Here is a 13,210-nt window from a genome sequence, read left to right as displayed (position 1 = left end):
ATTACATTCCAGAAAAGCACTGTAACTAATATTTATATATGCCGACAGTGAGGCATGCAAACATATTTTTGTTCAGCACATTTTCAGCTTGGAGGATGGAGCTCACTTTCCTGTCGAAACCACACAGGGAACAATGCCTGTACCTGCAGCAGCAGTTTTTCTGCCCCCCAGAGCCCAAGAACCCCAGTTTTTCTGATTTAGGCAGAAACGTGAACCAAATACTCACCACATACACCAAGAAAGGCCAGCTCACTAGGTCTTTCTGTATTCGTCTTGCTGTGAGCTCTTGGGGGACGTTTGGAGCAAATGTCACCAACAAATACATCCCTACAACTGCCAGAGTTCCTCCTTTAGAGAAAAGGAAATCATGACTTGTTAATACACGTAACTGTGGTGATTCTTGCTCTCCGGCGCACTTAGAAACAGCTTCTAAAAGAAAGCTGAAGTCTTCATGATCAGATCTGGGCTTAAGTATTTGGACTGTCTGTGGTTCTATCTAGTACAGTTTTTTTTAAAAGCATAAAGAATTCTGGAAATATAAAATAAAAAGCTGTCAGTAAAGCCTCGTGGATTAGGGTCACAATGCAGCAGCACATTTTCATATATGCTCGATTCAAACAGCAAGTGCATCGCGAAGGAGAACCGATCTTTTGTACTCCTCATAGGCACAAAGCAGGTCACAGAAACTTCTAACCTGGGAGAACATGTTGTTAAGACAGATCATCAACCAACATAAGCACACTGCTCTCCTGAAGTCATTGTGTCCACTGAGATCTGCACCAGTGACAAACCTGCCGTGCAAACATTAAGTGCTACAGATACATTCTAGTCCAATGCTCATGCAAAGCTGTCAGGAAGCCAATGTTTCAGCCACTCCTTGCTGCACTTGCAGACCTATGAACTGCTTTATGAAAGGCTGATTTGCAAAAGGCTGCTCATCCATTGGGTTGCTGGGGCCCCTTTTCAAGGTTGAACTTGCATTATTGTGCTTTTAATAAAAATCTGGAAGTTCTGCCTTGTGGACAGCCAGCTGACAAACACAGATGTTCACTGAGTTATCTAGATAGAAGTGAGCTGATCCCGAGCTCTTAAGCTGTATTGGATTAGGGAAGATATTAGCTAATCAATTTTTTTTTTCCAAGCAATCTTTAAAATTCTTGGCAAACCTATAAATCGGTGCGGAGTACAATGCTCAGGAATACAAAACAAGGCACATCCGGAGGAGGGTTTTGCTGGCACTGCTATCACACACGGTTTCTTTGGGAAAGCAGCACTGTTCTATATTTATGTGCTTGCAAAAACATCACCATATTTCCCATCATACAGCTCATTCCTATGGAATGTAGCAACATTGTTAAATCCTTCTTGCATAGTCTAACTCACAGAAATAAAATAAATCAGTGCTGAGCACTAGTTAAAACAGCCCGCAGTTATAAGGCCATAAGGGAAACACGATCAGTTGAAGGGAGAGGGGGAATTTTGAACGTAGCAGCCAAGCTGGCAAATTTGGATCTCCAACCTAAATAAATATTGTATAGTATTCTTGGAACAGTTCTGAATGGATCTCTCCAAAACATTCATGAAAACAGCTGGGATTAACTTGTTATATAGTATGGACAATCAAGCTTAGATGCTGGAAGCTCTGCAGTAGATGTCCCGTGGCAGGTACCCATCAGGTGCACTATCTATGTTGAGAATATTTGGTGCAAAATCCAAACTCTGAAATCTGCTTGTCTCTCAGTATTACAAGCAGGGCAGTTTTGATATGTAAAAAAATCTTGGACACACACACACATAAATATGACATACTTTTGTAATGAAGACCACATTTCCCAACAGAACTCTTGACAACATGATTGTTTGCTCTTTGAAGTGATAAAATTAATACCAAAAGGGAATTTGCCACTTTTAATTGAACTTGAATTTTTGTGCAATATCTATACAGTAAGAAATAATAATTAAAAAAGCCTTCTATTTGAATGAATAACTCAATAATATCATTAATTTTATTAGAATTTCACTATACTCATAAAGATAACGTCAAATACAACCTCAGAAGTAAAAACAGACTATGAAAATAAATCTGAGCAAAAGGACACATAAGGAATGAGTTACGGCTATAAGCACAGAGGATTTGGGAGTGCAGCCTGTTTCACATGCACTGAAGATTCTCCCTCTTTTTGTCACTTCTTCCCAATTTTGTAAGTAACTGCCTCGAAACACTCGCTTGGGAAGTGGGAGTGTGAAGTGGGGGGTTGCATGAGAGCTTCAGCTTGCTAAGCATATGGCCACACACATGTCCATATTAGCAAACACTTACCCACTATATCTGCAGCCCTCACTGTCTTCTTTAGGAATAAGACAGAAATAAATGCACTACCTAGAACAGAAATATAAAGTCTTATATATATATTTATATATATATATATATTGGATAGAATATCAAGTGCTATAGCAAAAAGCCACTCTGAGCCAAGTATGAATATATCTCAAGGCTGTTGCACTGTACCATGATATAACCAGACAGGAGTCCATTCCAGCAACCAACCAGTACTTTTGTATAATTTTAGACATAACCAGCATGCTCTTACGTAGTTGAAAGGCTGCAATACCTTTCCTATCTCCCACACAGACACTACATAAAACTGCCCTAATTCAGTCATGTGTGGAAGCATTAGGAAACTCAGGCACTGATCAGTCCTGCTGTTCATCTCCCTGTTTTTCCCTCAACTATCTCTGTGGATTCAGACAAGGCATAGAAGGATAAATTTCTGCTTCCCTGGACTTCAGTGTACTAGAAACCTATAAGCATCAGAAATACAACTGAGAGGAAGAAAAACCACTGAAAAAGCCTAAAGTCATGAATAAGTGGGAGGAGAAACTAGTACATATACCAATAGAAGGGCTGCCCACAGTCTTCTAGAATGACTTGTAATGAGAAAGGGGAAGAATGGAAGTGAACACACAAAATGTTCACAAAGATGAGCTCATCTTTCCTGGGCAGCTCCATCCCTTGCCCGGGTCTCCCTCTTCACCTGTGGCAAGCTTCCAGTCCAACCCAGCAGCAGGGAGTGGGTGAGAAGCAGCAGCCTTCACAACAGGATTTCTGGTGAGCAGCTCCCTGTGGACATGTGCTAAAGGAGAAAGGGGTTTGGAATGAAGACATACCAATAAGACTGTCAGACACCTGTAAGAGTTGGCTCTCTTCCACTATGCAACATTAGAGCATCTACATCTAAGGGGAGGCAAAAGAGGCTGAATAGCTATAAGAGATGGAGAAAGGCCTTTGGGAGAGGAGCACTGGTGATGTTAGATTTAGAAACCTCAAAGAATGAGATTTAGAAACCTCACTGTCCTGGGAGGGAGTGTGAAAGGATACGTTGAACCTAAGTTCAAGCTGTTACATGTTCTCTGTTCCTGCCTACAGGATGAAGTTCTTGGTTTATTCTTGAAATAATAGATCTTTTCATGACCACCTTCGCATCATTATCTCTATCATTCCAATGGAACAATTAATCAGTTATTAACTACTAGATACACTCCAGATATATCAAAATAAGTTCATAGCAAGATAATTAGAATGAGAATTCAGCATCATGTCAGTAGAAAATGAGACAAAACTTAAAAGGCATGAAGAGTGATGGAGCTCTATGCAAATGAATAAGAACAGTAAAAGAATCTCTAACTGAAAGTGCCATGCTGAAAGCAAACTATCTGACACAGTTTTCTCTTTTCACTGAGAACCCTGCTGTAGAAAAGACACTGGTATCCAGGCAACGCTGGCAATACAGAAGCTAGCTCTAAGAGAGAGGATAAAAGGCAGGAGAGAAGTGACAGCAACCTGAGTTAGTGCAGGAATTAATTACTGCTGTCAGAGCTCTCCCAAACCACATCTCAGACCACCCTGTATGTAGCCACTGTAAAAGTACTGAACTATTGTGTAATGAACTGATGCCTGATTTCTTTTTCTGACTACTTTGTCTGGGCTCCCCATGGAGATATAATAAACACAGCATAGAGTTCAATCCTGATATTGGCATCCAATTTGGGCTTATATGATTTATGCCCACATTTCCACTGCCTGGTTCTCTGGAGATGATAAATAGCAACCTGGGTACACCACAACCTCTGAGGCTGGCTGTAGGCACAGGAATGCATCCAGGTAAGGAAACCAGTCGCTCAGCCTGTCATCCACTTGAATAATGCAAATGTGGCAAGCTCTTTCTCCAGAGATAGCTGGTAATGCACAAGAGATCACAAGCTTAGCAGAATATATGTATAATTAATGCTCTTTTTGATGTGTAATATGTCGAGGAATTTTTAAAAAAGAAAAAGTTTAAAGAACATACATTAAATGTAGGCCATCTGGGATGAGAGGAGCTGGTAAAATCTGAAGTAGGAAGGGAGATGCCAGTGGAAGAGCAGAGTGAAACCCAGGGGAGACTTTGAACAGAAAAGGCACCTGTCCCTGCGGATAAGCCACCAAGGCTTCATATGTATTCAAGTGAATCAGAAAAGCAAAAGCTTCACAGCCTCAGGTCCATTCCGCTGCTTGAGATGTTCACTTCTCAAGCCAGTGTTAGCTGACAAACATTGCCCCTGCTATATCCTCTGTGCAGAGTGACCTCCAAGCTGCTGTGCTATGAGCAGGAGGCCAGGACCTCCCAAGGTCCCCTCCAGCCTGAGTTATCCTAGGGCTGTGGGAACCCCTGGCAAAAGAGTAAGTGGGCCGCCAAAGGCCAGAGCTAAGCACAGCAGATATGTGAGTTAAAACCCTTCCCACTACCCAGCCCCAGTTTCCCCTTTCCTATGGAGGGTTCTTTTGTTCCCCTCTCTGCCACAGGAGATGTGGGCATCCTCTGATGTTATACCAGTGTGGGAAGGAAATCACTGAACATTGTGTTCAACCCTATGAATGAACAGACTAAGTTGAGCAATTGCTGTGCTGAAAGGCATTAATTCATCTTTCCAATTCTTCATTTTTTTGCTTGCTTTTCTTTAAAATAATAATAATAAAGGCTATAGACAGTCATACAGATTGAGATCCATGTCACCGAGGACTGTTCTCTGGTTGTTTTTTCAATTGGCCAGCAATTGAATTCAGCAACAAAGAAAAGGAAACAAAATAAATTGTCAGAGTATAAGCTGGCAACAGTGTGGCACCAAAGCAAGCAATTTATCACTGTTCTACACACTAATTGTTTTGGAACCACTGGTTCAATCACACGCACAGCTCTAAGCCTGAATTGTCAGCCTGTAGTAACTGAAGCAAAAGCTCCATCTCCACTTGTCTGAGACAATCTGTATACCTTCAGCTGGATCAGAACATTTTCAGTTCATTAACTGATGAGGTAAAATTTAGAAAATGAGGCATCTTACTCCAGCTGAAAGCAGACAACACTGGCCTGCTAGACAAGAAAAGGGCAGAAAATCATCACTGGAAGGGTTTGAGAAACATGTAGATGTAGCACTGAGGGACATCAGACAGTGGGCGTGGTGGCGATGGTTGCACAAGATGATCTTAGTGGTCTTTTCCAACTTCAGTGATTCTATGATCTGTTAAGGACTGAACATTATAGAGTCAAGCCTGGGCAAAGAAGAGCCATACTAAACAGATAAAATCAAATAAAATCAATAAAGTAACTGTATCGTTATAACAGAGCCTTTTTAAAGGCTCCTGAAACCCTTTGATCTGGAAATCTGAAGTTATTATTTCAAATGAAAAATATAATGGCTTGCAGTTACATCAAAATTGTGGTAAACAAAAATTATCAAATGGAAAGGGGAAAAAAAAACGTTTGTTCAGGAGCCTAACTGTTATGTTGAAACAACCTTGCCTTTTTACACATCAGCATAAAACAGTCTGTTTTGTACTTACTGTCTATTACTACAGTGTGTGAATTTCTATTTAAATTGAAAAATACGATAGCAAATGTCCATTTTCTGCATAGTATACAATTAAGGGCCTGAAGGGAGAGGTGTAATGGTGCTACACATAAATTAGTCAAATGCTGATTCTCCTTGGAGAGTGATAGCATGCAATTATCTCCATATGTAGGTTTTCTGCAGGAGAAACAGAAACAAAGAATAGCATGATGTGTGGGTTCTACCACCAGCAGACACTGAAGGGTGAGAATCCAGCTCAGAAAACAACTCCTCTGCCTCCTAGACAAGAAACGTGCAGTTCAGCTTCTTTCTTGTTTGTTTGTTTGCTTCTTTTTAAGAAAGGAATAATATACAGCAACATAAGTTAGAAAAAGAAAATACATACTGAACATGAGAGCAAATTTTTTGTGTTTAATCCAATCCAACCTTAAAAGACTCAAATAAAAAAAGTGTTCATTATTCATTTATTTTTTGTTTATACTCAAAACAATTTAATGAATATTTTTCATTATTAAATTGTTTTCCTGGTACTGAAAGCATCTATGAATCTCGCCATTTTACCTTTACTTTTAATTTCAGACCTTACCTCAAGCAATGATTTTCATAACTGTGCATAACTATAAATCATAGAATATCCCAGACCAAAAGGGACCCTCAGGGATCACTGAGTCCAACTCCTGGCTCCACACAGGACCACCCAAAATGCTAGAATATCATCATAGTATCATAGTATTGTGCGAGTTGGACTTCATTTTCCTCATTTTAAGCCTTAGATTAGCTTTATTTAAAAGAATTGGTACAATACTCAGAAAAGCACAGATAAATTTTGCTTTTTCTGTCTTCTCCATAGAGAGAAAAAGAAACTGAACATTAGTCTCAAATACCCATTCTCTTAAGCTTAGCTGATCGGTAGCAAAGCTGAGGTCACACCAGCTAGGTAAAGGCTCCTAAAAACACCTGTTGTGCAGAATGCTTCTCAATGCATTTCACTGGCAATCTGGATAAATGCCAAAGGAGGAGGACTAGCCATGATGTGAAGATTTGTTTAATGTTTGCACCTCTCCCATTTTGTGCAGTAGGGAAAACATTTCACTTTGCGTCCAAGCATTTACACCACTTTATGGGTCTGCCTGCAACTTATGAAGCAATTTAAACTCACCCAGATGATTTCACACTAGAACTGCTGAGGAGTGCTCAGACTGTGAGGATGCTGATGCTCAGGAAGGTCACATCTGAAAATATGACCGTAAAATGTGCTTTGTACAGAGAGATCCTCAGACCTCTGTCTGTCTTCTGAGCTGAAGAGATTCAAGACCATGCTGGTACTGAAGAAGTGAGAGAGATCATAATAGGTTGAATAATAATATGGGTCAAAAAAGACCACTAATCCATCCAATCAAATGTAGGCTGCCACATAGACAGGGAGCTCTGGAGAGAAGATGAGGCATATAGTACATTTGATCACTGCAACCCAAACGAACAGGAGGCTGAGGGGACAGCTCATGGGGAGCAGCTCTTCCTGGGCAAGTACCAATATATCCACAGGGTTCTGGAAGACAAGCACTGAGAATGAGACAAGGAAAAAGACTGCAGAGTTGAGGTTGCTGGTCACTGAAAGAATGGGATTTAGCTGAAGCATAAGCACCTGTAATGTCATCTCCATGGTGGGGTCTGCAAGTAAACAATTCACAACAGAATCTCCCAGAGAACATCAGCATGAAGCTTCTACCATCTTACCCTTCTGCATCCCTATATCTTGCTCATGGAGAGGGCAGCAGCCCAAGAAAATCCAGGCTACAGTCCTATTGTGGGTCATTTTGGAGAGACAAGGGAGAGGCTTCAGGTGTGAGGTGGAGAGGTACTGCTAGACCTGGTGGGACCTGAACCTCCTTTGTGGCCCATTAACATGGATTTGGAGAACATGAAGGAACATCTGCATGCACAGATGGAGTTAAACAGATAGCCAGATCAGCCCAGAATATCTAAGAACAAATTCATTACAGCTAATCACTAAGGCTACTCTTAGTTTAAACGACAGCTATTAATGGTGCACTAAATACAAAGGAAGATTTTAGTCAGATGGTGCCTGGTCTCTGGACAGCTATTCTGCAAACTGAACATGCAGCATTTCTAACGTGATGAAACATTACTACTGGAAAAGTGGTGGACAAGACATCATTTGCTTTTCCCCCATGTCAATATCCTAATAAACAAGCAAGCAAGATGTCAGAGAAATTGCTCAAAATAAAGGCCATAATGGTGAGTTTCATTCTGAAAACTGGGTTATAGAACACACACTGCAGAGAGAAGGAAGAACCCCGGTAATTATTTTGTTGCATCTTCAGAAAAGTGCTTTAAACAGTCTGGAGAATGCTTCCCAGTTCCCATTAGTAACAGAGTTCTCAGAATCTCATGATCTTGCACCACAAAGGCGTTACATTACAGGGAAGGGGAGAAATACTTTTCTGCACAAATATCTGAGATTTTTTTTTTCCTATAATACCATCAGGGATATCATTTTCCAAAGCCTAAAGCAGTATCTCGCCCCACGGCTATTTAGAAGGAGCATACGAAAATGAAAAGGGATCTCAACACTGTCAGCCTAAGTGAGTTAAGTGTAAAAAAAGCTCTCTAGAGAATGATGAAAACTGCATAAGAAGCCATCTCTGGTTCCACCGGCCTCTCCTCACACAACCCCCCTAAGTTATTTCTGCAAGCAAGAGCAAGGGAATGAACAAAAAAAAACCACAAGGGTTTAAAATTACCCAAGCTGCATATAAAAAAATGAATTCTAATTTTTAAGTATAAAAAGCTTTTTAATGATCCCATCAAACATGTATTACCCCTTTTTTTTTTTTTTAATTAAAAATTTACCATTTTTTCCTCTGGAAGAAAACAACTGCTGTCTTCTCAAACTATTTAAAACCCTGAACAGATGCAGAGCTTGCATCATTGCAACCACACATAGAAAAGCTTCCACTGTGCAAGAGAAGAATATATCGTCTTTGTAGATTAATTCTAAGAAAAGAGAAAAATCTGCTGGTTTTGTGCCAACTCATGGTCTGTGGTGATGAATTCTTTCTAAAATATCCATCAGAAGCACCCATCCCAAACTTTTTGCTATTTAATTGATACTGAACTAAATGCAAAATTCAGTTGGATTTGGTTAAATGTGATTGCGGGACATAATAGTTGCTGGCTCCATCTATTTTAAGACCCAGGATGCTTTCTATTTCAGAAGTTTTGAGATACATTATGGGAATAGCCCAAATCTGGACTGGGCAGACTCCAGTGTGCCTTATCCTCTCCCCACATCCTGATTTCCAAGCAAAGAAAAGATCCCATGTGGACCTCGAGTCACAGAGATCTACAGGGACAGCTGGGCACACCATGAAGCACAGCTCTTCTCTGCACAGCTATGGGTACTGAGCACCTGATGTCAGTGACAGAGACCTCTTACCTTCTAAGGTGTGCTGACATTACATTCAGAAAGAAGTGCTGATCCAAAAGGGCAGAGTTAAGGTTCAAATACGGATTTGGAGTTTGTTAATTTCTTCATTTAAAAAATAAAATAAGTTGTGAAAAGTTGCACATTTAACAACGTGCCCCAAAAGAGCAGCCAACTAGACTACACAAAGTCCACATTCTTCACCTAAAGGAGATCACATCATCATGACGATTATTTCTTGACCTTTGAAAATGGAAGACCTATCTTCTGCACAGCCATTGGCAGCCGATGTGGTGCTTCTTGGTCAGTTTGCCATTGCCCTAAACTCTGAACTATTCTAAAATTAAAAAGAGGCTTGCTCTCTCTCTGATTCTGATTTCAGAAGACAGAGAAGTATCTAGTGGTAGGAAGTGTTATTGGGAAGTTATTGTTGCAATTGGCTGTTCACATCATTTTTACTTTCCCTTCCTTAAGGGAATGATAGCTAGACTAAATACAACTTCAGATATCTCTATTGTTTGGGCTAAGAAAGGGATACTGGCAGCTGATATATGGGAATGGAATATAAGGTATTACTGTGCTTTCTGGAGTCTTCCAGGATAAATATTTTGGGGTCAGTTAAAAACTAAAAAAATAAAGAAAGTGGCTAAAGGTTTTGACAAAATGTAACAGTAAGGAAAATGGTTTTTTGGCGTTTGTTACAAGTAAGGGGAAATGGAAAATGAAGGAAACAGATAGAGTTCTTCATATATTGCAAAGCTATGGAAGAAATCTGTTCAGATAAAAATCACCCTAAATACGACCTTTTCTTTGCAGCACCTTAATAACCAAAGAAATTTTTTCCCTTCCCAATGCTTTTCATTTCTTCTTCCTAGATGTATATGTTTGCATTTTCTTCAGTATGGGCAACAAATTAGATCAGGTTCCTGTATGTTCAGAAACATCTGGAAATGCCTGCAATTGTTAAAGATAAAACCGCAACCACCAAAATCACGCTGGGATCTGTTCTGTTAATTTACATTTTCATCTCAGGTAATATCTCATTCCTTTCTTTGATAAATCTTTGCTACAATGGTGAACTACAGTCGTTTTATGTCTCATTCTCCAAAATTCTGCAATAGTTTAACATTAAAGGTTACAGTAAATTGTCTGCAGTTTCCTTCCCCCACAACTTCTTTGCTAAATTGCACCCACATATGTTTGGCTGCCTCCTTCCACTACAGACAGACAGTCCACAGGGAAGATAATTCATTTGTCTACCTTCCCATGCAGAATTGCTCACTGCATCATTGCTTCCAAGCATGAAACTGGTAGCTAGACAAAGACCATGAAATGTTATCACTTGTCAATAGCAAGCAAATGAGCTTCAGTGTACACAGAACTGTTGTGCTATCTCTCAGCCCTGGGTGTTTCAGCTGTGGATGTGAACAAGACATTTAAGGGATATGCTGTACTCTGTACCTCTGTTTTCCCACACTCTGTACAACAGTGCCCTGTGCACTCTGCTTTGCATTAGCAAACAGAACCACATCTTTTAAAATGTACGTTTCGTTATCAAAGAAGCAAGAGATCTCATACCTGGGATAGGCCTCTAAAAACCTTAACTACAAGAAAAAAAAAGTCCAAAACAAAAAACAACTACGAAGAGTAAAGATTGCATTATTGCATCCTAACGATACAGATAATTCTGCTGAAGTTCAATCTGCACATCTGATTTTTGGGTGGTCTTGAGCGAAGCCAGGAGTTGGACTTGATGATCCTTGTGGATCTCTCCCAACTTGGGATATTCTATGATATGTCTATAACTAAGATAAGAATTCCAGGAAATTTCTAGTCCCTGCTGCAGTAAGTATTCTTTGGTCAGAGAAGGGTTTGTAAAACACGTTGAGAAAAAGAAAGTAATGATCTAAGGAAAATTTGCTGTCAATTTATAGAGCATACTATTCTGCAGAAGTGACTCTGATACATGAGTCAGGACAAACTGGCACCATTCAGACCCCGAGGTATACCCAAGTGTGAGGGCACCTGCCAGCACCAGGTGAGTACAGACAGGTGAATTTGCCCAACCCAACGTGAAGCATGCAGATGGGCAAGGAGCAGACAGGAACTACTTAGTGTGATGATAACACAGAAATCATATTGTGGGTACTCAGGATCTGACCATAACTCTGCAGGCAGCAGGATATCAGCCCCTGGCCTTGATGGCTTGTGTTACCAGCACTATTGGTATGGCACCAGGTGACAAAATGGCAGGGATTAGCACAGCACAGAGGGACAAGAGCCCCCAGAGCAAAAAATAATTTAAAAAAAGGAAAATATTAGAAGAGCCTCTGAGTTAAGTAGAGGGTTTGTGTTAAATTGTCAGCTCACGTAATTATATGAATCATTTCTTTTCAAACCGGAGCATTAGCATTTTCCCCTCATGCTCCTGCTGCAGTTCCCCTGGTATTATCCTCCAGTCACAAGTAAGCATTCAATAAGGCAGGTACCCAAGCAAAACGTGGCAAACATCTCACCTATGATAGATATACATCCCAGTGGAGCAACAAGGGCAATGGGGGCAAATCCATAGGCTGTGAAATTGCACAGCTCTCCAAGGCCAAGCAGGGCAACTCCACACCACCACAGCTTGCTCCTGTAGAAGGGCTTCAGCTCTGCTTGGCGAGCCAGTCGGAGATGAGCGCATTTCTGGAAAATTAATTATTAGCAACAGGCATGAAAAGAAAGACTTCCATTGTGTTCTTATGTATAGCAAAAGTGGTGTAATTAAGGGGTTGTCATCTTTGAATTCCAGGTGCGTCAATGTTTTCTCTTTAAACACGCCTTTCAGCTTGCTATTGCAGACAGATGGCTTTGTGTTAACTCAGATGTGTACTTCCTAAGCCATGGTGGAAATGACTGAAAAATTAGACTTCTGAACAAACCTGAAAAGCATGAAGTGAAATCTAGCTAGTGCTTCTCAGCCATCCCTGCAAGCCTCTGTTTTAGTCTCAAAGCACAGATGAGCAGGTTGTGCTGTGAATTTAGCAACACCCAAGGGGAAGAGATGGGCCAGAATCAGAACTTTGGCATCAGACTGGGAAAAGAGGACTGAACAACTTGGTTTTTCTGCTCCTGATAAGTATTCTAGCTAGGAATACAATTCCAAGATGGAAAAGGCAGCACTTAATCATTTCTGCTGTAGGGAGGACTCGTAATTCAGTAGGGAGAATTTAGGATTTGGCTACAATCTCCTACCTGACCTTAGAAGAAGATCTCAGCAAAAGCATTATTTTCAAAAGGAAAACCAGCTTTAACAGTATCAACAGGAGAAATACATACTGAAATAGTATCTCATCAGTACTTGGCACATGGAGAAGGTATCACTTACACAATGTCACTGTTCTCCCTCTGACTGGACAGAAAGTACCTGTATATAACAGGATAATTTGACTTTGACCATGCAGGAGTTTTGAAACAGAGCCCAGGCATTCAACACATGGAAGTTGTGATTATGGGGAAGAACACAATGTTCACTACATTGGTTCTGCAGAATATCATTTCCTTTCTCAGATACCCCACCAGCCCCTCCGCACGGGGAAATGAGTCCAAAAAAGATGGAAACAAACTGATACAGCTATCATAGTATAAATTATTGTAAAGTGTGCATTTCACTTCACCATCTGATATCTGATTTTGGAAGTGTCACTGGAGAGTCACTAAGAAGTTGTAAATCATTTTCCTCGTGCTTTCAGTTCACTCTGCAGGTTTTGCTACAGAATATGGGTCAAACAGTAATGTCTGTGACATACCATAGCCTCAGTTGTTCCCCTTGGTGAGAAAAAGCAGAACACTATGGCAACTTCATGCTTCGGGATACGCTCAGGGGATAAAATC

The 13,210-nt window shown here is 40.5% G+C and overlaps 1 protein-coding gene across 1 annotated transcript in view; it reads right to left on the bottom strand.

Moving 5' to 3' along the window:
• Nucleotides 1-13,210, bottom strand: part of NIPAL2 (NIPA like domain containing 2) — a 44,632-nt gene that overhangs the window by 15,155 nt on the left and 16,267 nt on the right. Inside the window, exons 3-5 of the mRNA XM_072327252.1 lie at nucleotides 11,851-12,022; nucleotides 2,321-2,380; nucleotides 227-348 (exon numbers count right to left, since the gene is read on the bottom strand). Of these exons, the coding sequence (XP_072183353.1) occupies nucleotides 227-348; nucleotides 2,321-2,380; nucleotides 11,851-12,022 (354 nt within the window). The remainder of the gene's footprint in view (nucleotides 1-226; nucleotides 349-2,320; nucleotides 2,381-11,850; nucleotides 12,023-13,210) is intronic.

This window comes from Excalfactoria chinensis, chromosome 2 (genome assembly GCF_039878825.1).
Source record: "Excalfactoria chinensis isolate bCotChi1 chromosome 2, bCotChi1.hap2, whole genome shotgun sequence".
NCBI lineage: Eukaryota > Metazoa > Chordata > Aves > Galliformes > Phasianidae > Excalfactoria > Excalfactoria chinensis.
This window is presented reverse-complemented; position numbering and strand designations above follow the sequence as displayed.